Consider the following 25776-nt stretch of genomic DNA (forward strand, 5'->3'; position numbering starts at 1 on the left):
AATGTTTTGGTACTTCTAACTGAAGTATTGTCAGCAGTGAGAGTTTGTACCTTCTCTGACAATTAAGTGTTTTGTTTTGTTTTGTTTCTTTTCTTTTCCCCTTCCTCCTAGTGGGGCTGTTCACCTTGCTTTGCTTCATTCAGATGACAATCTGGGCAAAGGATAAACACTATACCTACCTACGAGAATTCAAGGATTATCCAAGTGTTCGAATGCCAATTATTCCTTTTTTATTGTAAGAAAAGTTTGGTTTCAATACTGCATGGAACTTCAAGAAGAAAAAGCTCATGGATTTTTCTTATTCATAAATCTCCTGCCAAATAATTGAATTAATTGAAGTGATTCTGGTGTATGCTAACTCTCCACTGCTGTGGGAAACAATACACTTGAAAACTATACTTCCTTATATTCAAGAATTCTTCAATTCAGAAGCACCTTCAAAAAATAAGGCTTCATTGCAGAGCTGGTAGCCAAAAGCCCGTATAGCTCTACTGCAACCTGATTGACTGAGATTTCTGTGCACTAGTGTATTTAGATTGATACATCAGAGATACTGATAAGCTTGTTCTGAAAAGCAGCTCCAAATTTAGCAGTGGCATTCTGCAAGACTGTGACATAAATACATTGGAATGAGGACACAGCAGCCAACTACAAGAAAGCTCAACTCATACAGTATGGCCAGCTGGCCTGAAGACAGTTGCATGTTTTGCCTTCTTTGACTTGAAAAAGAGAGTGTTCTGCCTGGAGGCAGGTACTTTGTGACAAACAACATTACCAAAGAAAATGAATGGCTCCTGGAATAATGAATTGGGCAGTCTCTCAAATACCTGCTTTGGGTCTAAGCTATAATTTGCCAATTAGATCTAAAGAAAGAGGAATTTGTGGATTTAACATCCATCCTTTGAATATATAGGGGTGTTTATCCTGTTTTGTTTTTAATATTTTTAATTAGTAAATTGCATACTGACAAATAAGGTTCACAGTATCTGATCTATGCCATATCCATGATATTTGGCCTGTTTCATATAATAAGTCCTTAACATATTCTAAAAGATCCTAGAGGACATTTAACCTTGTATTTTTTGTCAGAATTCTCTGAATAATTTCAGTGTACTTTGTGAATACATAAAGTACTGCTAACATTCAGAATGGTAGTTCCCTTCCTATTTTCAGAGCCAAGGAGAAAAATCCAGACATTCTGAACTTCCTGTGTTTTCTTTTTCACAAGATGTTCAGTGGGATTTAGTTGGGTTTTGTGCAAATCTAGTAAAAAAAATATAAAATTATGACTGCAATATATCTGAATGATATTTTGAAGAAACTGTTTCAGAATATGAAGAAAATGTGTAGATACTGTTTTGTTTCATGATTAATTTATTTATTATAATGGATGTATAGAAAGATTTTGCAACTGTTTGTAAGAGTGAAATCTACAATAAATTCTAGACTATGTTTTGAATTCAATTGAAATAGCGATGGCAAAAGAGGAAGATTACAGCTGGTTGCCAAAATTTCATAATTATTTGTAAAGTACAAAGGAAGAATGTCCTTGCATCAAGTAAGACCTATATAAATTGAACAAAAAACTAAAAAAGCAAAATACGTGACCCACCTTTTATTTCTGTATAGCACGTGTTGGAGTTCTTTTTTTTTAAAAATGAAATAATTTCTTAGATAAGTGAAACAATACGTAATTGTGAATCTGCTTGCAATACTGTTATTTTATATTAGTTCAATGGTGAACCAGAGAAAAGAGCTAAATGGCAAATGATTTCCCATCATGGAGTACAAGCAGGCTGAAACTTTCTGAGCACAGAGAAATCATACTCTATTCACACTTTATACCCACTTGAGGTCCAGTCAAAGGAAAGAAGAAAAGTTTGGTCTTGTTTGGCTGGTTTAGATGTACTATTTTGTTTAAATCCCAATTTGATACTCTGCTTCCTTTTCTGAACTTGAAGATCAGTGAGTATTAGGTCATTTTCATTAAGCAAACTTCTTGCCTTGATCTGAGATGGGAATGAATTCTTCCCATTCTTATTGAGACAAGTTTGTTTCCACCGGCAAGAATGAAAAATAAGAGTTAACCAAGAAAATCCTACTGGCTGGAAAGGACTGGCTCTTTTTAATTCTCTTTACATGTCAACGAGGAGGAATGAAGCTTCTATTCTTTTATAATTTACATTAGAGAAAGATTTTTTTTCCTGGAACAAGTACCTGCTTTTCTTTAGATGCTTTCAGCATGTGTTGTATGTAATATTCCTGGTAGAGCAGCAGAAGTTTGCCATTGCTAGGGACTTATAAGCACTCTTCTCAGAAAGTTACAGAAAGTCAGAATAATACTGGGCATGGAAGCCTTTCTTTTACCTTTTCATCCCTCTGGTATGGCACACTAAATGCTAGTGACTGTCGGAATAGTCTATGCAACTGCCTGCTGCTGTGAAGCAGGAGACACCTTTGTTTCTTGGTTCGATCCAGCTGCACGAGGATGCAAAGGAATTTCCTCATCCTCCACCTGCTGCTTAGCAAAGTTCACAAAAACCTACGTGAAGAAAGAAGACAACGACATCAACTGAGATTAGCTAGTAGAATGTCTCTATACATTTGTATCTTCTTGGCCTCTGCAAGGAAGAGAGGGAAAGGAGAATCCAAAAATAAGTACTCAGAACTGAAACACAGGGCATCAGCAGGGACTATTCATTCCTCCTTTATTTTGATAAATTTCCTTGCAACTTCCCTTCTTTGGATGCAGTGACTTGCAACTAAGATCCTATTTTGTCTTCAGCGGGAGATGGTTTACATGGCCTTGTGCAATATAATTGAGCTTGGTGGTGATGAGGAAGAGGGGATAGTAGTTCAGTAGGAAGCTGTAAGGCAGCCAAAATGTCTCTCCAGCACCCTCACCAATGCTAGCTTCATCTATGTGAATCATTAGCTACTCAGGAAAGCAGGCAATGCGGTGAATATCCTTCAGAGATTGACTGGGTATTGCCAAGAGTCCCAGTTTTTTTTCAGGCTCTATGTATCTAATTGCTTTTGCATAATAATTGCAATGGAGAGAAAAAAGTGTTTACCCAGATAACACCATATCTCTATCAGCATCTCAGACAACACAACCCAAATCTCTTATACAAAATAAAATTGAAAGAAATATTAGATCATTTCCAGCTCAGGAAGCTTTAGCCTCTGCTCCTGACAGAATAGATTTGTGTGAACTCTGGCACCTGCAAAATGCTGGCACAGCAGCTTTCAGTCAGCACCTAATTCATGAAGGGAATTATTTACAGATTTCTTATCTGATCCACCCTCCTTGATGAGGGGCCTGGGAATTTTGTCTGAGAAAGAGGTTCAAGACAATTCTCTACTGTAAGCAGTTTGATCCTTCAGTTGTTTACACTGTCATTGCATTGCCCAAGAGAGTTTCTCATGGATGATTTATTTTTTACTCACCTGATCTAATGTTGTTTGAGAGACAGAATATTCTTCAATATACAAGTTTTCCTTATTGGAGATTATTAACCGAAAAATCTTAGCCAGAGAAGAGGAGCAAATTTGATACTGCAGCATGTTGTAGTGTTTCTCTCTCTGTAAACTCCCTGGAAAGTTTATGCGTATGAACTGTTCAGCACGACTTAGATCTGGAGGCAGCCCAGTCTTAGGAGCCTTGATTTTCAGTGTGACAATGTAGCCATCTCCAAACCTGTGAAACATGTACAGATTTGGAAATTGGACGAAGAGATAATTTCACAACAGCTCTTCAGATTGGTTTGCTCTATTAAGAATGGTTCATGCCACACATATTAGGTTTACCCATTAAAAACACTACAATATATTCAACTTACTTGTATTTTAGCTGCTGAATTGTGCCCAGACATTTGAAGGTACCTTTTACCATGATGGCCAGACGAGTACAGAGAGCTTCACATTCTTCCATACTTTCAAAACAGAGAATGGATATTTGAGATAGAACCAGCAGACAAATGTCAGCTGCTCTGGGATTTGAATTCCAACTCTATACCTGTGTGAAGTTAGAACTACAGCTCGTCCATCTCTGAGCACGCTGACAATAGAATCCCACAGAAGGCGCCGAGACTGAGGGTCCATTCCAGTAGTTGGTTCATCCTGAAATGTGAATGTTAAGACAGCCAGATTCAGAGTAGCAGAAAAAAAAAAAAAAAAAAAGAAAACATTTAGAAAGGAAATCATTAAAATTAATCTTGCACATTTGGGTTCTAGCTTATCACTGCTTCCCTACTGGAATCTGTGCCTTGGGAACACATAAGCACACCCTGACAAGTGTATAAGTGAATTGGTAGTAATGCACTTCTTGGCACAAAGCAGTAAGGAACCAAACACAAGCAATCTGTCAGGTAAGAATACAGTGCTATCTGTATAGGGCCCAACAGAGGCCTATTCCTTTCCCAACAAGGAAAGAATTGCACTGACCATTATAACAAAGGCAGACCAAAGTCCACGGTCTTAGCTATCAAAAATGTAAGCCTTTATCAAATGTAACTCTGTTACCAAAAGATTCAAAACCCAAAATAAAAATAAATGGAATTCTGATGAATTTTTGTAGCAACTGCATTTACAATTGCCTTTGAGAAATGCAATTATCATAATTCATATTACTTGATGAGAACTACATTTTACCTTTTGTATAGTTTATTCTAAATTTGTGTAGTTCATTTCAAAGATAATAAAGGTTGTGAAAAGGTAGCTATCTTCCTCTGTTCTGCTGGAAAAAGCAGCAAGGTGTATGTAGTAAGATCACAGAAGCATCGAATGCCTTGTGTTGGAAGGAGTCTTAAAGACCATCTGGTTCCAACACTTCTGCCACACCAGACAAAGCTGCCCAGAGCCCCATTCTATCTAACACCTCCAGGGATGGGGCATCCAGAACTTCTCTGAGTAACACGTACCAGTGCCTCAACACCCCCTGAGTAAAAGATTTCTTCCTAACAACTAACTTAATTCTCCCCTCTTTTACTTTAAAACCATTCCCCTAGTCCTGTCACTATCCAACCTTGCAAAAAGTTGTTCTCCCTCCTGTTTAAGCTCATTTAAGCAGTGAAAGGTCACAATGAGGTCTCCCCAAAGCCTTCTCTTCTCCAGGCTGAACCAGTCATCATTTACATGACTGGGTACACTTTGACAAGAAAAGACAGGCTGAAACCAATCATGGATTTAAACTCAGATTTTTCTGAATTATATATTTTAATACCAAACCTTTCCTTATTGAAAATCTCTCTTATAAAAATTAGGTTCCATCCGAAACACACTTACTCATTCTAGTCTACTCCTAATATTTAAGAACTGAAGACTACACTGAAGTAGACATACATAGAGGCAGAAAGGAGCTTGCAAGAACTATCGTAAACATCCCTGTAGCTCTCCAGCATGTAGTTTTATGAGATTTCATACTGAAATATCACAGAGTTCTATTACTGTGACACTTACAAGCAAGATGAGTGGAGGGCAGCCTATCAGTGCAATGGCAGTGGAGAGCTTGCGCTTGTTGCCACCACTGTAGGTACCAGCCAGCTGGTCAGCATACATAGGAAGTCCCAGCTTCTGGATGCCCCATTCAGCAACCTATGAGAAAAAACATCTTTTTCACACAGAGCTAACCCACAGCAGCCTGGATTATTGATACATCCCTCTTCTGGCAGAAAATGGGCAAACCTTTGGATTTTTTTTTTTTTTTTTTTTTTTTTTTTTTAGAACTGGAGCTGTGGTCCAAAAAGCTATGATGATGAGGGGAATTCTAATCTCTTGAAGTAAAGCCATACTCCAGCATCAGCTGCAGAATACTCATCTGTGCAAGAACGTACATTATTTTTCATCTGGAACCTTCTCTATGTTTTCTTTCTCATACATGAATAACTTCAAAGATGAGAACAAAACTGTATCTGTATCAGTAACTGTATCAGTTTTGAGTCATAGCAGTTGCATCCTTAGCCTTCCAGAATTGGCTCTGCAGTTTTCCATAGAATCGTAGAATGGCCTGGGTTGAAAAATACCCATACTTCACGTATGTATGGTCATGTAGTTTCAACCCCCTTACTATGTGCAGGGTCGCCAACCACCAGACCAGGCTGCCCAGAGCCACGTCCAGCCTGGCCTTGAATGCCTCCAGTGATGGGGCATCCACAACCTCTCTGAGCAACCTGTTCCACTGCATCACCACCCTCTGTGTGAAAAACTTCCTCCTAATATCTAACCTAAATCTCCCGTCTTAGTTTAAATCCATTCCCCCTTGTGCTATCACTATCAATCCATGTAAACAGTTGTTCCTTCTTCTGTTTATATGCTCCCTTTAAGTACTGGAAGGATACAGTGAGGTCCCCCTGGAGGCTTTTCCAAGCTAAACAAGCCTTGTTCCCTCAGCCTTTCTTCACAAGAGAGATGGTCCAGCCCCCTGATCATCATAGTGGCCCTCCTCTGGACCCCTTTCAAGAGCTCTGCATCTTTCTGGCGTGGACACAGTACTCCAGATGGGGAGTATTTCAAGTATCAAGATCCTGGATTTGGTAGTGCATTCTTGTACTAAATTCCAAATGACAAGAACCACTCTCAAGACTTCAACATAAAGAAAGGCAAGCTCAATTTGGAAAATTTGGCCTTTGACATGAGGTGAACTCACCAGAATCATCACAGACATTCACTGTAACCATGTACAGATGAGAAACAAGAAGGTTTTACCCTCTTGATTTCCTCTGCTGGAACACCCCGCAAGCGAGCATATAAATAGAGATGTTCTCGTCCTGTGAGCAGGTCATCAAGGGCATCAAACTGAGGGCAGTATCCCATGTTTTGATGAACATTAGAGATATGAGTCAATACACTGGAGAAATAAATAAAATAATATGGTATCTATAATACTAGCTTTAAGACAGTTTAAATAAAATCTCTGTTTTCTGGGACAAAACACTTCTAAGGGAAATTAATTCTCCCCAGAAGATCCTACTAAAAGATGTCTGTACAGTATAGCAAGGAATATATTCTCTTCTAAGTCTAATAAGTCTTGGTTAAGAGTACAAACTCACTGTTTAAGTATAAACCAATGTAAAGAGAAGTTCTCGATAGATATTTCTTTTTTTTTTTTTTTTGGAAATGTAGAGGGTTTTTTTGAGATTTGAAAATCAGGAATTTTCATCATGAAGTGTAGTCACCATGAGAAGTCATGTAAGACACACAGCTAGCAATGTTTGCTGGCAGTAGTCATAGGACAAGATAAGAGAAGAACAGAATCACAGAATAGCTGAGATTGGTGGGAACTTCTGGAGATCACCTTGTCCTCTCAGCCTGCTCAAGCAGGGTAAAATGCAGCAAGTTGCCCAGAACCATGTCCTGGCAACAAAATAGCTATGCGTTCAAATCACAATGGATAGTCAAACTCTAGTGACACCTAAGAAACCAAGACATCCAGCCTAGAAATAAACTGACATAAATAAATACCAAATCTCGAAGTAGTGATTACTTACGGCATTATGCCAGCATTGTATAAACAAAGCAGTTAAAAGCAGCAAGAAGCAGCCAGATAAAATTCCCAAAGCTCAGATAAAATACTCTGTTGGATAGGCTATCTTCTATTTGAGAGCCTCTGCTGTTAGATTTGATTACCTTATCCTGTTTCTAGCATTCTTACAGCTCATCCACAGATTTTACAACACAGTGCTGAAGGTGTGAAGTGCTGGTGTGGTCTCTTTCAATGTCATGTAACAGGAAAGGAGCTGCTGAGTCATTCAGACTATGAGTTAACCCTGGTAAGTAGATTGTCACAGGGCTTTTTGTTTTGTTTATTAGTGTTTTGCTTTGTTCGTTTTGTTTAAGGTACTCACCTATTGCCGGCAACAACAGCATCTCCAGATGTCACTTCAGTGTCTCCTGTCAGCATTTTGAATGTTGTTGTTTTGCCAGCACCATTCACTCCCAAAAGACCAAAGCACTGAATTTTTTTTAAAAAAATTAAATCCCATTATTTAGTGTTTCCAATTTATAAATCAACAGGAGCATGCAATTAGAACTGATCCCTGAATGATTCATGTAGTGATAATGACCAACTTACCTCTCCAGGACGGATGCCAACACAGAGTCTGTCCACTGCTGGCTTATGCTTACCTGCATAAATCTAAATTGACAAAAACAATCAAGATTTTTGCAGCAAAGACAATTTTCTGAATTTTTTAGTTCAATGCTATTGGGTTGAGGCAACTATGGAACCAGTACAAAAGTAAAAGAGCAACTAAATAAAATTTTAAGAAGAGCAAGCATGAACAAGGTCAGGCATTCATTTAAATAAATTTATAATAATCCCTAAAAATACAACTTTTCCTTTCTTGAGCCTTTTTACTTCATAACTTTAGCACTAGGAGACAGACCTGATGCATTGCTGGTACAAAGTATCTCCAACTTCATACAATACAACACAATAGTTTGAAGAATGACACTTCAGTTCTTTATTCATGAGATCCCAACAACGTGGGCAATCTTTGTACTTCTGTAGCTCAGGCTTACATGTATTCTGATGGCACTGATTACCTACCTTCAATGTCTGGAAAGAAGATAAATTACTGATTACACTAGTCCCCAGTATGAAAGCAACTAAATGGTTAACCTGAGATTGAAAATCACCAAAGGATAAAAAAGCACTGCAGAAAAGATGCACATTCAGAAATGCACATTCTGTAAATACGTCAGGATGGATGATGTGAGGTAAAATAACTTAAGCAAGAGAGTTCACTGTCCTTGCTGGACCTTCCTCAGGTTTGATCTCTGTTGAAAGGAAATAGTCAAATAACATATCAAGCCCTGACTTCTAAAACGTTTCTTATTTTCCAGGACACAAGGTTAATTTTGGAAACAATACCATCCAAATCCACAGCTGAAACACATTATGAACAAGTCAACTTACACAGGATTCATTTATTTCATTCTTCTCAAAATAGTACCTTGGTCAATTCCTGTAATTCTAAGATATTTGTTTTGTTCCCCCCATTCAGAATTCTTTTTCTTTCTTCTGCAACATCCTCATCTTCACCAACAATGGGCGACTTGTCAATCTCAACAAACCTGGAAAAGTAAGAATCAATTATGAAGAAACAATGAGTTGATCTGAGTATAGCTACAATAGCAGTGTGAAACAAGAGCTAGTCAGTTGGCAAAATTCTGTCTGGTGAGAGCAGTGAGATTGAAATGTCATATTGTAACATTCACTGGAGAATTCCTGCTGCTGGAGCAATGCCTGGCCTTTGAAAGTTAGGCCCTTAATACTAAAAAGGGATGAAATTGCTTGTTCAAATGAGAATAGCATTGCCAGTCACTGATATGACATAACCTGCCTCTAAGCCATCGCTTTTTCTATTTGACAGCTCTTCAGTACTTACTAACAGATTTTACATGTATCTTTTGAGTAGACTTCCTTGTAAGACAATATTTTCAGAATTATAACTAGTACTCCTATTGGGAATCCCCAACAGCAGTGAATAATCAACACACACTTGGCAGGCAGCTATTTTCGTTCAAACAGAAGCAGCTTTGTAAAGCAGATAGGGGAAGCTTGAATAGTACCCTGGCTGTGACTGTTCTTGCAATAGGCTAGAATGCCAGTCTTGGTATGTCAGGCTAGTACTATGCCAGTGATTAGGAAACTACAAGCTTTCCAAGTAATTGTGTAATCTCACCATTAGAATCATGCAATTCACACAGAAGTCTTAGTTCAAGAAAACATATTTATTTAGTAAGCTGTATAAATATACTCTTATTTCTGCTAAAGCAATGCAGAAAAAGAAGCATAGATAAAGCAAGACAAATAGCAAATATCAACAAATAAGATGAAATCAGATGAATCAACAGAATAAAGCTATAGAAGCTGTAAAAAAAATTAGAGGAAAAGAAAGCAAAAGACAATAGAAGCATACAGAACAACGAAGGTGCTCATCCTGCTAATGAAGAAACATTAACACAGACTTTCAGACATACCATCTTGAGGGGAATAATTGGTGCTGCATAAGGAGATTCAGAAAGAAGAATGCAATTCCTTGAACAGCCATGGCAACCAGGTTCTTCCCAACAAAGTCCCACTGAAAAGGATTGGAAACATGCTCCTCACCTTTGGAGAGGTGAAGTACCAGAAAGCAATTAAATACTGCTGAAAAAGCATTGCTCATCAGAACAGAAGGTGTGAACACATTAATTTAGGAAGAAAATCTAATTTTTAATCACTATCAGTCAAAGTCTACCATTTTTTCATTGCATCAATAAATACAGATTCTTAAGAAACCACTGTGCCACTGTGAGAGTAAAAATGAACATAGGCTCTCTGAATATATATGAATACACATGTATTACATAATGCAAAATCTGCATGGATTACATGAAAAATATTTTCTGGGTGGAGAAAAAAATTGCTGTATCATTATGCTCTTGGTAAAGAAATTGGTATAAGGAAACAGCCCTAAGAATGCATTTGAAGAACATTTACTTTAAATATTAATGAGGTCCACTTAAGTCTTCAAATGAAATGAAATTATATATCCTAGATGTGATAATCTAGAGACTTCAGGAGAAATTACGAAAATACACAAGTCTGGCACTGAACAAATAGTTTAACTTTCAATACAGACCACTAGTCAGGCCCTAAAGTTCTGGCAACATTATCAGCTGTGATTCCTTTAGGGAGGCTGAACTTTCATACTCAAACACCTGATCATGTGAAAGAGAAGGATTTTAGAAACAACCACTAATGTTCCAAAACAGTTCCAGCCATTTCACTCAAGGTCAGGCCAGATACCACTGGTACTTTGTTGGTTATTATATCTTACTTACCAAACCTGGCATATACTTCACTCACAGCCTGGTTTATGGCCAAGTCGATGAGGCCACGGCCCAGGCAAAAGTGTGGGAAGACAATTAGCACATTTTTCAAAGTTTTGTTAAATTTCAGCAAAGTCTATAGGAAACAGAAGCAATATAGTTAGCAATTCAAAGAAGATTTCTTTGAGGAAACGTGTAAAAAGAAGTGAAAAGTTATTTTTTCATGTCAGAGAAATGGTTTGCTCCACATCTATCAGTGGCAGAACAGAACACACTGCACCAGGCAAGGTGCTTCTGAAAAATTTACAGTGGGGAGAAAAGTTACTCTTTGTAATGAAATATCCTTCTATTTTGCTGAGGCAACATGTAAGTCTAGTGTCAGCAATCAAAGCAGGAACTATGAGCAACAAGTGTGGTACTTCCATATCATCTGTATTTATTGTCATAATCAGGACTCTCATAATCTTGAGAAGCACCAGTGTCTGCACATAACAGTAGACTTTGTTGGAATGTGGAAATACTCAAAACAGTAAAAGTACTTGCATCAATCTAACTGCACCATCGATTCCAGAGAAGGGCAGTTATTTCTGTCACTGCTTCACTGGAGATGTGTTCCCTGAGATAATACTTGCCTACTGTCCTCCAGACAGATTGGCATTAGACTGAACCCCATGTTGCCCAGGACAGAAAATGCAAGAACAGCAAAGATAGAAAGTAATGTAAAATTGGTCCTTGATACCATGACTCCAATTGAATAAAGATGTGTTTTTTTTCTTCCTGATAAAAATAATGCTTGATCAGCACACATCTGAAAATGCATCATCGATAATGACAGCTAATAGGACTGCAGTCATCTATAGATGACTCAACCTCAGAGTAAAAGTATCAGCAGCTATAAAGGCAGTAGTAGTGCATACAAGCTAACTGTTTTATAAACTGGTTTCTTCTCCTTTCTAAGAACTACCACCTTCAATCTATTGTACTTGGCTAGCAGAGCTAAGTGCTACCTCAGTGTCATTCCTCACGCATGTGGATGGTTGCTTGCCCAAAGTACCCATTGCCTTGAGGTTCACTTCCCTGGATTATTTTGCTCACCCGTTCCTGACATAACTCAGCATGTTCCTCATTCATTCATTTAATACCAGAAGAATGACAAGGTTGAAAAAGACAACTAGAGATGGTTACGTTTGGACACCCCTTGAACAGCTTTTTAAAACCATGTCACAACAAAAATATTTCTTACCGGGTTATTTTCAAATAACTCCAGAATAAATGTAATAGCACTGCTGTTGATCCCCACAAAGAGATTAATGCAAGACAATGCAACATATGCAGTGCTAGGGACACTGAAGAAAGAAGAAGCAGGGTACATCATGGGAATTACTGCCCACCTGCATGCAAAAGATAGAAATACTATGATATCTGCTTCTCAGTATTATGTCAGCTGGTCTAATAAAAACAAAATGATGAGCTTAGTTCTCATCTCAAGTGTAATGAAATGTTATAATCAACCAGAGGTCCCAATACAATATGTTTTCCCTTGCTACTAGACACAAAGCTTTTTCTGCTTAGTCTTGTTTGCTGTTAAAGTGTAAGGCAACAGATAGTTAAAATTGAGAAACAATGCTAGTAAGTCATTATCACCCCAAATATCTTTGCATACCTCAATGGACTGTACACTTAGTGGAAGAAACAAGGGATAAAATGGAAAAGCAGGAGCTTCCTGTACCATTATTTCTGAGACACAGCAAACACGTAACAGTATGCTACTGGAATAAAATCACAATTCTCAGCAGCAATCAACCTGACCGATTTGGCTACTGGGACAACATACACATCATTAGAAAGAATGATCCTAAATTTCCCATTGTGACAATGGCTGGAGACAAAGGCTGATGCAGGACTCTGAATTTACTTGCCTTTTTTAGAATTTTATTTTGAATAGTGAATTGTGAAATTATTACTGAAGTCACTGCTACGTGATTATGTTTTCCATCTTGATAGAGGCTTCATAATATGAGAGGCTAATTCAAGTGTCCACAAATTACAGTATTTAGAAAACAAACACACATACAAAACACATAACCACGTAAAACTTACTAAAGATACTATCACTGAACTTTAAAAAGACATAATGAAGCAAATGAATATTCTAATAGCATTTAACATTGACTGTTTTACAGAGATTGAATAAAGCTTTGCATTTTCTCAGGACTATTATTCAAAGAATATAAAAACTTCAGAAAATTAAGGTACTATGTCCAGAAAAGACCTGTGGCCTCTACAATTTGATTTGTGACATATACAGGAAGATGTGAAAAGTTTAAATTCTTTTTCAGCTCCAGAGACAGATATTATGGTTTTTTTTCCAATTACCCTACTACAAAGCTAGAAGGAAAATGATCTAATAAAGACATACAATCACTAATTAAATTATAGAGGAAGTAAATTCCAGTCAGTCTTATAAAACACTATTTTGACAACAGAAATGTTCCTTCGAAGAAAAAAAAGTTGATGTTTTAGTACCGTTTGCCTTTGGATAAAATACTGGTAAATATTTTAGTACTGCCTGTTGTTGAAGGAAATAAGCATAATATACATAACAGAAAGGAGCAAGATGATGTATCAGGTTTACAAGACCAAGTTTTAAAAGCTGGAGCTGCAGATTTGGGTTCAGCTCCATGTCAGACCAGAGCCAACTCCAGGCAACTCCAAACTGGACCCACTGCTGGCCAGAACTGAGCGACAAGCAACACTGGGTGTGCCTCTGGAAGAGCAGATTTAAGAAAGGGAAAACTACTGGGCAACAGCAACCGGGAGAAAGGAGTGAGAGAATAAAACTGCCATGCAGTCAGTAAGGTCAGTGTAAGAGGAGGGCAGGAGTTGCTCCTGCTGTGGAGCAGAAGCTCCCTGGAGCCCAGGAAAAGCCCATGGAGAAGCAGGTTGTTGCCTGCAGTCATGGGCACTGCACAGAACTGATCTCCACGTGCAGCCAAGGAGAAGACCCCAGTGCAGCAGTGGTTGTGCCCTGAAGTAGGTACAGCCCATGGAGAGCCCCTGCAGGAGCAGCCCAGGGCTGGAACTAAAGCCCGTTGGCAGCAGCCAGAGGTAGGGGCAGGAGGGCTGGGGGAGCTGCTGACTGCAGGGACATGTGCTAGAGCAGCACGCTCCTGAAGGATGGGCCCATGGTACAGAGTCATCTTAAAGCAGTGCTTGGACAGCTGCAGCCTGTGGGAAGCCCACACAGGATCAGTTTGGGAAGAATAGCATCCCGCAGGAGGGACATCACATGAAGCAGGGGCAGAGACTGACCAGGACAAAGTGTTCGGGGCTGACTGCAGCCCCTATTCCCCATTCCCCCCTGTGTATTTGGGGGGCAGGAGAAAGGAGAGGGGGGATGAGGGGAAGATGCTTTTTGTTTGCTTTAAGTTTTCACTGTTCTATTTTTCTTGTGACACTACTTGGTGAGTGATACCCCTGTCACTATCTCAGCCCACCAAGCTTTATTCAGCATATTTTCTTCTCCTGTCCTTTTGAGGACGGGAGTGAAAGAGTGCCATGGTGTTTAGCTACCTACTGCAGCTAGGTTAAAGCACCACAAATGAACAAATTTAGTTTCCTAAAAGGATAACATGAAATCATGAAAAGTTCTGTGAAGCCATGATGAAACTCTTTTTAAGGCACATGATCAGACAAAGAGCATAAATAACCTGAATAGGGAACAGAATTCAGGTCTCTCCTACATTGTACAAACTCAATTTTATTTCTCAAAGCTGGATTTCACTAAGTACCAAGTTCAACAACACAAAATCATTTCCATGTGAAAGATAGGGCTCCATGTGCAAAAAAACACCATGAAGACTCACCCATACAGAAGCAGCAAGGCAACAAACACAGGGAGGTTAGTCCGAGAAGTGTATGCTTTCTTCTTGAATCCAATGAATATAACCACAACCAATCCAGCACTCACTGCATAATTCACCTGCCACATCACAGAGTGAATGAAGATCAGTGTGTAGGACCTGAGGAGATTTACAAAAGTATCCAGATCCTATAAATTATTCTCAAAGGATTTTGTATTGAGGAAAACTGGAATTAGCAAGACGGATTAGATGCTCAGGCTTGTGGCTCAACAGGCCTCTGGCAGCACTTTACATTTTTCTGTAATCTTTCTACATCTTTCTACATTTTACATCTTTTATCAGATTGTACATCAAAAATAAAACACGTTCGTTTGATTGTTTCAAGGTCCTGCTGGCAGGCTGCCCACAGAAAAAGGCAGTGAGTATGCAAGGAGATGTGATTTCTGGTGATGTAAAAGCTGTATAGGAAAGAAAAAGCTAGTAACTTGAGCCACATTCCTGGAATGAAGCTAAACTGAACGGTGCTTGGCCAACACTCTCCTCAATTTCTCTGTTCAGCATTAGTAGTGTTGGACTACTGCAATACACAGAGCTCCCCACGAATACTGAAAGGCAGCACTGCACAGAACTGCTAACTCCAATAACTTTGCACTATGCTGTCAAGGGCCATGACCAAGCTGAATTCCTGACTGAAGGGATGTTCCTGTGACCAGCAGGATTAAGAAACTCAGAGATCTGCTTCTTTCCCCTCATTTAATACATTCATGTTTTGCTTTATCTTCTCATCAAAAAACACTTTCTAAAACCCAGAAAGTTTGGGGCATTTCAAAAATTTCTCTCTTCTCGTCTTTTCTTCTCTCCTCTCCTATGTTCATGCTTTTCTTACTGGATAAGCCCTTGGGCTCCATCTTTGCTGAAAAACCATAACCATAACACAAGCTCTTTTGCTATGCCTCCAGCAGGCAAAGAACTTATTCCTTCAAGAGGCCTGAGGAATAATAAGAGGATATCTGACCCTTGTTTAAACATGTCTGGGCCTGTGCTCTAAATCCTTTTGAAACAACACAATGAATGTGATTCAATGGCTTGAACAAATACATCCACATTATTTTAGACACCCTAGAGCATTTTGTCTGTCTTCCAGCTATCGTTCCAGCAGCTGATCAATCTCCTTAGATATCTTGTATATCTTCAAACACTAACAGAGGGTAGGGTCTGTGACTATATTCTGGCAAAGGCTCTCCCTGGTATGTAAAGTTGCACTTATTTAATTCGAATTAATTTACTGATTATTTCCTAGTTAATGCTGCAATTACAAAATGCGATTAGCGGTTACTCACTATGTCCCACATGAAGTTCGTTAGCCAGTAGATAGCAGGGCTGACACCACTAACAAACTGGAGATGCTTGGCTTTTGTCACACGTTCTTGAATCAGGTATAAAACAAAACTAGCTGGAATAAAGGACATGGCAAAAATGACACAGATGGCAACAACAGCATCCACTGAGGTGGTCAGCCTACAACAAAGCACAAGAAGGGACTGTGAGCAAAGGAATGCAACTTAACGCTATATTAGGATTTGGGAAAACCGGCAGAAATTTTAAGATCTGAAAGTAACAAAGTTATTGGATAACTAGAAGATTTTTTCAATTTCAAAATGTGCTAGTGTCTTCCCATACTGCACTGAGGACAGTAGCTAACAAATGTGGATGACGACAACACCATGTCTTGTTTTTTTCTAATTGTCTTCACTCACTGGAAAATTTCAGCTCCTACATATATCAGTTTGACAGCCTTTCCTGAATGGTGTGTCTCAAAGTAGACAATAAGGCATAACAACCGAAGTGCTTGGGGTCTAGGAGAAAAGGTACTCGAAGAGGTAAACTGCAAAGTGAGATGAAGCACAGATCTTGCCTCTGTGCTAATGCAAAAATTTCCATTTTCATTGGCTTCTGAACCTAACAGTAGATGTTGAGAAGGAAGTAATATCTTAAGAATGCCATTTTCTATCAACTATGGCTGTATGCTGACACTGGCACCAAGACAGTGGTTATTGACTATTGCCTATTTGTAGTTACTTAGAAACAATTTGACACCTTTTTCTTATGATCTCTATATTTTTTCTCTAAGAGATTTATCAGCTTCAAAGCATGAACAAAGACTTCTGAATCTGACCTTTAATCTTTGAAATCAGTAGAAACATGCAATCACGTATAACCAATGGCCATAGCTCCTACGTTGGGTGAAAATAAGTATTTAGAGAAAAAAAGAACGGATTGCATATCTAATTCTTGGTTAGAGAAAAATTTTGAGTAAATTACTCCATGTTCTATCATCTGAACTATTCCTCCTCAGAGTGCGAGCACACTGGCGGTGGTAAGCTGACAGGAGAGAGAGGGGTAAAAGACAGTAGCAAAATACAGTCAGACTTACACAGTGACTTCAGAGAGCTGTTCCTTAGTGAGGTTCAGAGGATGGTTTACAACAGTGATCCCATATTCCTCAGGGGCTTGGCCAGTCCGCAGATTAGCTCTAAGGACTGCGTTATTGGCTACGTTAAGGAAACTAACCATAGCATGCCAGCCTTTATTGTTAAACCACACCTAAAAGAGTCAAAAAGCACAGATTCATTTAAGAAGCTTTCACTACTAACCCTGAGCTGCAGGAGAGCAGCTGGCTGCCTTTTATTTACTTTGGTGGCAACTGTCAACAGGGAAGACTCTAGCACCAGGCAGCTCCTGGGCACAGTCCAGCAGGAGGAGCTCCTATACCGTGCTTTCAGGAGAGTGACTGCCACGCGACTGCCAAGTTATTTCGATGAAATTTTGAAGTTCAGCAGAACTTCAGCAGTCCTACTCAGAAGTACTTAGGGTAGTAAGAAGTACTAAGAATATGGGTTAAAAAAAACAAAAACACATTAGAAATAACTGCAAATGCATTAACACTATTATTAGTTATAATAAATACAGTAATTCAGCTCTTCTTAAATCTGAGAATTCCACCATCAGTATTACGGTGGAATATTCCATCTCATTATTTGAAGTCTATCTCAAGAAAGTAAGTTTGCAGATTTTTTCCAGCAAATACCTTAATATTATCTTCAGTTTCCATGTATTTAAGGAAATTAGAGAACTCTTTAGCAGCAGCCAGTGAAGTTTGACCCTAAAATAAAAATGAAAAGGTTAAAGACCAGTTGTCCAGGGGAATTCCAGTGCTGAAGGTTTCCAACTTTGTAACAATTCTCGGGTAAAGAGACCAAACAAATCTTACTCCTGTGACATTCATCATTCGGCCCAGATTACTTAAAAAATTGACAACTTCATCTCCAGAAACATGAAGGATGGGAAGCTTTCCTCCTATAGAAATTCCTCCATACCTAATAAAGAGAAACAGCAACATCAGCCATTTGCGTCACTGACCCAAAACTCCATAGACTGATGTGGATACTAAAAAGTCCTTTAATATAAGATTATTTACATACATGATACAATTTACATATAATAATCTCCAATCTTTTTCTAGTAACTTGTATACGGTATTAGATCTTGCTTGCAAATAGTTATTATATCCATTTACAAGGGGTTCAAGTTGAGATCCTGAGAAAATCATTATTCAGATAGAATACTTTGGAAAAAAATCCTGTCTATAGTTCACAATTCTCTGGATCAAGATCATTAACATACAATATAACTGCTTGGATAACATCAAGTACTGAGGACAGAATGGACCTCCAGTTAAAATTTCATCTCTCTTGAGAGGAAGAGGTATTAACCAATACTGGTGTTAACCTATACTCTGTAATAATAAATACTATTGAATGATATTGATCAAAATTGAAACCCATAGAAAGTAATGTTTGCAGATGAGCAAGGAGATAATTGCTGAAGGAAGCTGCTTCTACCCTTGAAGTGAATTCCTGCTGATGATGAAAAACCTATGTTCTTCAAACTTATCAGTCATTTTTCTAAGCTTAGTATCTCCAAGTGTAATCATCACATTGGGGTTAAATGCTCTAATGGAAGCATGGAGCACTAGTGGAATTTGTTTTATAACTACTGCACATGTTCTGAGAGGGAATAAGGAGTTGCATTTCTAATCCTCTGTACTTGGCAGATTGCTGCCTGAATTTGTCAGCTCCAGATCTTTTTTTTTCTTTTCTTTTCTGCTGCTCTTTGAAAGAGGCTCATCAGAGCACTCACACAAAGAAGTGCTGTACTGTATTGTAACTTTCATCACTCAAATTCCACTAGTCAAACCTTGTAGATAATAAAATTGTGACGACTCCATTGTGTGTCTCTGGCCTTCACACTTGTGGGGCAGTCCAAACAAATACAACCCACCAACCTATTTCACACCGCAGTCTTCTCTTTGTTCTATGCTATCTGTCACGCTTCCCCTTGTCCATTCAGAGAAACATTGTGAGGCCCCACTGTTAAACAGAAATTCTTTGTTTTTCTTTATTTACCATCCCCATCTGTGAATTAGTTTCTTACCTTTGCTCATTGACCCAGTATTTGCTCTTCAAGCTGAAACAGACAAAGAGAATTCTGTCTCTTAATGCACTGAACCAAAGTCACTGATATACTGTCAGGCTTAAATGGAAATTAAAGATGAACTCCTATGCTTTGCAGATCTTTAGGTTTCCAATGCAGTGGGGGTTTTTTGTTTGTTTGTTGTTTGTATGGTTTTTTTTTAAATCTGCAGATTACATTGAATCATTGGTTGTCAGGACTTTAGGTGTTCATTAAGGTGGGCTTATTACTTTTAGTTTTTTTATTTTCTGACGTGGTTCATCTCCAGCTCATACAGAGACAAGTAGGAGTTCTAAATACATGCATACTGTCTCTATCCTAAATCTATAGTGAACTGATTTTAAAAGATGCATCTAAAGCAATTCTGACATGCCCAAAGAAGAATCAGTTAAATGCAGCTAGCACGTAACTAATATGATGGAAATATCAAGAACTGTTCTAGAAATTGAAAAGAGAACAAGACCTGAATCAGCAATATTAAGCTATGGACAACTGCACAGCCAGCTACCATGCAAGACACTCAGACAAACGCAGGAGCTAACAGTAGGTAGATGCACCTAGGTTATATTACCTTACTGCCCTTTAGAACTTCAGAGAAGCAAATTATAATTAATTAAGGCAGATGGTCAAACTGGTGTGGCTACAGTTCTTCAGGGACACAAATCAGAAACTCTGCAATTCACCATTTCGTTCATCATTGACACAGTTGTTGCTAACATGGCATGCCACTGACATCGAAACTTAGCTCTGTCTATAAAGGAGCAATTGGTTATACAAACTGTTAAAATAAAAACAGTTTAACTCCTCTAAAATAGATATCTCCTATTCTTAAGTCAGGAATAAGGACATGATGCTCAAGACTACACAATGCTCAACAAATCAGATGCTATGTTCACAGGCAGGTATAAAATGTCACGTGAGAAACAGAGCAGTTCATGCCTACCTCCCTTTTATCAAAATGGGATATGTTTTCACCAGAAAATCCGAGATATTTCTGTGAGTCAGATCTTGAAGTATTTCTGTGCTGTGCTGCACTCTCTAGAAAAAAGAGAAAACCCATTCAGCCACATGAAGCTCTGAAGTCTCTATATCTGTTGTTTGTCTGTAAAACCATAAAAGCCTTTATAACACGGGAATTGTTCAGTTTCACAGTATCACTGAAACCAGAGTGGGTCAACACATTTTCTATCCCAAAAGTCCATACAGAGATCAAAATATCACAGAAATTTTCAATGCCTGACACAAAACTGACGCAATTCATTCTGAAACTTGGCCTGAGTTACTTGCAACAAAGGCCAAGGTTGCTCAAATCTTTCTCTTCACTGTGAAAGAAGGAGCTTTATCAAAAACATTGAGGGCCTAGTGAAAATAAGGTAGTTCATTGTTTCCTACAATGTAGCAAGTTGAAATAAGAATATGAAAGTCAGAAATCTACTCAGCTTCACCAGCACATTACATACTTTGAATGAATTTTTTTTTTTTTTGCAATTACATCATCCATTAACTTCAAACACAATGATTTCTTCCCAGAGCAGAAAATGCTTATAACAATTTTAGAGCACAAACAATGCAATCTGAAAATGATATTCCCACTTTCTGTGGGAACTTCTCTATGGACATCTTTGTCCAGAAAGTGACAGCACTGGATTACACAGAAATTTGCATTACAAATCTGTCTGACTCTAGGTAGCTAACAGGAAGATTGGCAGCATACTCATAGTGCCTTCACTAAATGAGGTAGTCATGCTTAGACCTACTTCACAATTATTTATATACAATTGCTTCCTAGAAGAGACTTCAATATGAAATGTATCTTCATGACACGTTATACAAAATGATTGTATCTTGCAAAATGATTGGGATAATATGTTATTAAAATAATACATGCCCCGTCGAGGACTAGGATCCCCACCACCACCTATTTTGTATCCTATTTGCATTAGAAATGTTAAATTATCTTCTCACATATGAGAATTCAATATGCAATTAGCAAAATTCAACTTTAAGATTACTTGGAAATATGAAATACCTTTGGATGCTATTAATAAGATCATGATGTAACTACTTTATTCTTTTTTTTTTCCTCTCTCTCTCTCTCCACACAGAAGAATTCTACAGGAATTTGAAACTTTGCTTTATTATTTTGTGAATAGCGATAGTGAAACAAAAACAAACTTTGATTCTTTTAATACAACACACCAAAGACTTGGATTCAGAAACTGATTATCCTGGTGCCATTAGTACAAAAAGCTCTATTTAGTAAGTCATTTTGCCAATGTGTGCAAACCCGGCAAACAGGAACATTAAAGCTGAACAATTTGCACAGTGAGCTATGAGAGTGGTTGCAGTTTTGTTTTCTTTAAGTTATTGGAAAAATACGTAGAAAATGGAAACAACTGACTATAATTCTCCTTTGTTCATCAAACAATTTTACATGCTCTTCAAGTACATTTTATAAAGGATGTTACTAAGTTTATTCATTGATAGGAACTGGTAGGAATGCAGCTATCATCTCTTTATAGGATCAATGGTTACTAAAGTACTACATGTACATGCATACAAAATTAATGTCACTTGCTTACTAGTTTCATTCTAGAAAAAGAATTAAAATACATGTAAAAAAAATGGGATTGACTTAGCATACATTTTCTTCATTTTCTTCTAAATAAGATGACTCCACTCCACAGTTTTCCAAATTATGACATTTTTCCTTCCTCCCTCCCTCCCTTCTCTCTTTCCATCTCTTGAGGAAACAGAATCACTTAAATAGAATTGTTCTTTTGGGGCAAGAATTAAGATTTTTTTTTTTTAATATTTGATTGATCGTTAATTTTTTTTGTGATGTTCTTCTGAATGAAATGCTTGCAAGTTGAATGAAAATAGTCATCATATCTCATATGATTTTTATGTGCAAGCTCATAACTCTAACTGTTCCTGCTCCCTTAAAAACCATACTCAGTTCTTTCCATGTATATTTCCATGGCAAGATACTTAACACTAATCCCTTTTCTACCACTTACTGCAAAACTTTTCTGAAAGTACTGATAGCACAGGGACACTACCTGAGGTGGTGGGAGGCCTCCAGCTCCTGGAGGGCATTCTGGCAGCATAGTGAGTTTCTTGTGAGTGCTGCACTTGCAGGAAGGCGAAGGATTCTCAGAGCTCCACTTCTGACTCAGCAGGAGGCTGCTGAGGTTAGGATGAACAGCAGGTATATTCCAGGCAGTAGGCATATTGTTGCATGGGTAGTTCCTGCATAGAGGAAGAGTCTTTTACTTGTACTTTAAGAGATGAACTTTAAGAGCTGAAAAATCTACAAAAATCACATTGTTTTCACTAGACACCTTCAGATCTTGTCTAGTGACTTACGAATAATAACATCACTTTCTAGTCCTTGATAAACATAAGTACAATCTCCCTCCAAACTTCTGGCAAATTTAATGCCTTCAGGTTACAGATGGGAAACTGAAGAAACAAAGAAACTGTCTGACGAATTAGTACACAGAAAAATCAGTGAGGAGACACCTTTGCAAGGAGATATCTTTCTCTTTTCTCCTTACTCGTGCAGTATCTTTTCTCTCTCCCTCCCTCTTTTTTTTTTTTTTTTTTAAATGTCTCCTCCTGGCTTGTTCTGTACAAAAAGAAGAGAAAATAGCCATAAAAATCAAGCTGCTGATATCAGGGCTGAGAGAAAGGTAGGAGAAAATGAGTGGCAAAGAAGAGTGTCACAGTGATACTTCAAATCAGGGCACATAGGCCTTAACTTAATACAAATTTAACATTAAATAAAGAGATCTACTGATGCAATTCTCAATTCAGAGTGAAAAAAAACTCTGAATCACAAAGACTGCCCTATTAGTACTTCACTATCCAAGCAACTGCTGAAGATGTTGTTTCCAAACATCACTGGAAACAAGAGGAATCTGAAGGCACTTACATGTGGAAAATGCCAGGGAAGCTGTGAAGATTTGGGCTTGATTCCAGTCTCTTACTCACACATTTCAAAGTTGCTCCTAATACAAGGCCACAAGAGCTTCCAGTTATTCACATGTAGCACTGTGACTGACTTTTAACCCAGAGGAAATATTTTCTTGCTGTTTGTTGTTTTTGACCCAATACCAGATATTCTTGCCTAGAACAAATCTGAAGCGTTGGCTCAAGCAAAATGTCAAGCCAACTAATTCTTTTTCCACTACTCCAGCACTACTGGTGATATCCTACTCGTCTATTTCAATAGATATTAGCTGGTAACTTACAAAAAAGACTGATTCTTCAAGCAGCGATTTCCAAATCCAGGTTTATTTAAGAAAGCATTAGTGAGGGAGACCATCTGCTCACTGCCAGGACGCTCATTGCTAAGGGAAGAAGATGAGACTTTCTCCATTGGAAATAGTTAAAATATTTGAACTAGAATATACATAAGCAATTGGGGAAAGACAGCAATATTTCAGAATCATCTAGCATCATGGAGCATAGGCTGAAACAGGTAAGCACCAGCATTACAAAACCTAAGATTCTCTGCTTTCATCTTGTTTTCAAAGCTGTACTCAAATACGTACTGATTATAAATAATCCTATCACAGGTCAAAAGATAAGTTTGAATCTTGTTCTTTGTAATATAATGAATACAGGAGTAGTTCAATAGCATATGAGGAACAGTCAAATTTCTTACTGTACTGGATGTCCCGTTAGGATACCTAACTTCTTATGTGCTGAAGTCATAAACTCAGGTAGGAAAAGGAGAATACAAAACACATATAATAACTGAGTCCTGCTGGTTAGATATACTAGCAGCTGTTCCGCACTTGCACCAGTTTCATGCTATTTGAGATTTGCTGCGGAATTCCTCCTTTCTTGTACTACACAGAATGAGGATAGCCTAATAAGATAGAGCCTCATGATCCTAAATGCTAGTGAGTGCATATGACAGATTTACAGTATATTTATTCATTGATTCTTCATACCTGAAGAAAGTAAACTGTTGTCCATAGATCCAAGGGTCTAAGGTTAAGGCAGGATATTCTCCAAATGGAGGAATAATGACTGTAAGCACTAAAGACAGCAACACAAAAGTAGCAGGCAGGACAATCTGCAGGGGACATGAAAACATCACACTCAGACATACGCTGTAGAGTGACACAGTATACAACTCACACATAAATGAAGACAGGACAGCAGGATTTGGTTTAGCTACCATCCACCAACTATCTCATTTCCAACGATTTCAGTTAAGACTCTGGTTGTCAAAGAACTGTATGCTGGGTTGATAGTGATTAAATCATGTACTTGGTGAGGATTACAGATTATAGGCATAAAGAAAAACGGTGAGAGGCAGAACAGCTGGAACCATAATTCAGAACAGCTATGGACTACTTACAGCACCTCTGTGCTGGGAAAGGCAGTGTTAAGAACACTGTGAGAAAATAGTCAAGGACACCAACAGTGAGACAATACCTGTGTTAGGAAGTCCTTGTAGCTGCGGGAGGCATGGTGGAAACGTTTGATGAACAGTGCTTTGAACTGCTGATGCACAAGTTGAAAACCTTTATACTGCAGGGACCCTTTGCCTTCATTTTGATCTCCTGCTATGCCTGGCATTTGAGAAGTGTCATTGGTTTCCACTGGAGTCTGTTCAGCTGTTTTGTTCTCAGTAGAAATTTTGCCAGGAGTTGAATCATTTTCTGGAGTGTCTCCTACATTAAGAAATGCACTTAATAATAGGAGTTATCCAGATGAAAAGTTACAGAGAAGATGATTACTTCCATATATGCAAACACAAACACTTCATTGAGCTCCAGATTTTAACAAATGTATATATCACATCAGCAGATTGCTTTAATTACAGTTGTTGCAGTGCAGCTGTACCCAGCATCATCATACAGGTTAACACTCTTACTCGGCCAGATTAACTAGTTAATCCTGTATGTTTTTAATGGACTAATGGTCACCAAAACATTTCTTATAAAAACAATTGATATCTGGGGGCTGGATCTTACATTTTTACTTGCATAGCTAAGGACTTCATCCAATAAAAATAAAAGTATTTCTGCTAACTTCATCTGCTTTCTCATACATCATGTCAAGACCTAAAAACAGGTGTTCTCTGACCAAATGCATTTTGGTGAGAATTTCTTAATACTTGGTACTTAGAATACAGACCAACCACAAGAAAATTTATTAAATACTGATACATGGATTTATACCTGCTTTTTGCACTTCAGGGTCAGCTTCTGCTGTGACCTTTAGAAAAACCTGCCACAGACAGATACATCTGGTTAGGAACAGAACATTAACCTGATCTCTGAAACACAATATACCATATGTGCCATAAAAAAAACTTGGTACCTTTTCAGTATTGCTTATTAGACAATCAGAGATCTCTCATGAAATATATCAGAAAATAAAGAAGTGAACAACTTAGATACAAAGAAAGAGATTTCAGGCTAATGAGCTATGCTCCACAAGGCTAACATACAGTCAGGCCTGGATCCTTTCGTTATGCCTATTCTAATGACTTTCTGAGTGTGCTACAGCACACGTGACAGGTTTTGAAGGATATTTA

General features: G+C 38.2%; 2 protein-coding genes across 11 annotated transcripts in view; one reads left to right on the forward strand and one right to left on the reverse strand.

Annotated features, from left to right (window-relative positions):
• The window catches only part of TECR (trans-2,3-enoyl-CoA reductase), a 28789-nt gene extending 20943 nt beyond the window's left edge, over positions 1-7846 (forward strand). For 6 of the 8 annotated variants that reach the window (XM_052666428.1, XM_052666425.1, XM_052666430.1 and 3 more), the window contains one exon: positions 112-1618. In XM_052666428.1, the coding sequence (XP_052522388.1) occupies positions 112-239 (128 nt within the window). In that variant the 3' untranslated portion in view covers positions 240-1618. Of the gene's footprint in view, positions 1-111; positions 1619-7642 lie in introns of those variants that run through there. The other 2 variants (XR_008202332.1, XM_052666429.1) reach the window with 2 other exon arrangements.
• The window catches only part of ABCA4 (ATP binding cassette subfamily A member 4), a 66111-nt gene continuing 42077 nt past the window's right edge, over positions 1743-25776 (reverse strand). For 2 of the 3 annotated variants that reach the window (XM_052666400.1, XM_052666399.1), the window contains exons 26-49: positions 25418-25466; positions 24669-24907; positions 24179-24303; positions 23471-23569; positions 22277-22466; positions 20158-20252; positions 19176-19208; positions 17953-18058; positions 17770-17844; positions 17116-17285; positions 16022-16199; positions 14685-14800; positions 12062-12209; positions 10831-10954; positions 9985-10114; positions 8955-9075; positions 8072-8134; positions 7845-7951; positions 6706-6847; positions 5461-5595; positions 4019-4122; positions 3843-3935; positions 3451-3700; positions 1743-2542 (exon numbers count right to left, since the gene is read on the reverse strand). In XM_052666400.1, the coding sequence (XP_052522360.1) occupies positions 2420-2542; positions 3451-3700; positions 3843-3935; positions 4019-4122; positions 5461-5595; positions 6706-6847; positions 7845-7951; positions 8072-8134; positions 8955-9075; positions 9985-10114; positions 10831-10954; positions 12062-12209; positions 14685-14800; positions 16022-16199; positions 17116-17285; positions 17770-17844; positions 17953-18058; positions 19176-19208; positions 20158-20252; positions 22277-22466; positions 23471-23569; positions 24179-24303; positions 24669-24907; positions 25418-25466 (3015 nt within the window). In that variant the 3' untranslated portion in view covers positions 1743-2419. Of the gene's footprint in view, positions 2543-3450; positions 3701-3842; positions 3936-4018; positions 4123-5460; positions 5596-6646; positions 6848-7844; positions 7952-8071; positions 8135-8954; positions 9076-9984; positions 10115-10830; positions 10955-12061; positions 12210-14684; positions 14801-16021; positions 16200-17115; positions 17286-17769; positions 17845-17952; positions 18059-19175; positions 19209-20157; positions 20253-22276; positions 22467-23470; positions 23570-24178; positions 24304-24668; positions 24908-25417; positions 25467-25776 lie in introns of those variants that run through there. The other variant, XM_052666401.1, reaches the window with a different exon arrangement.

The sequence above is a fragment of the Tympanuchus pallidicinctus genome, unplaced genomic scaffold (assembly GCF_026119805.1).
Source record: "Tympanuchus pallidicinctus isolate F22 unplaced genomic scaffold, pur_lepc_1.0 scaffold7, whole genome shotgun sequence".
Taxonomy (NCBI): domain Eukaryota; kingdom Metazoa; phylum Chordata; class Aves; order Galliformes; family Phasianidae; genus Tympanuchus; species Tympanuchus pallidicinctus.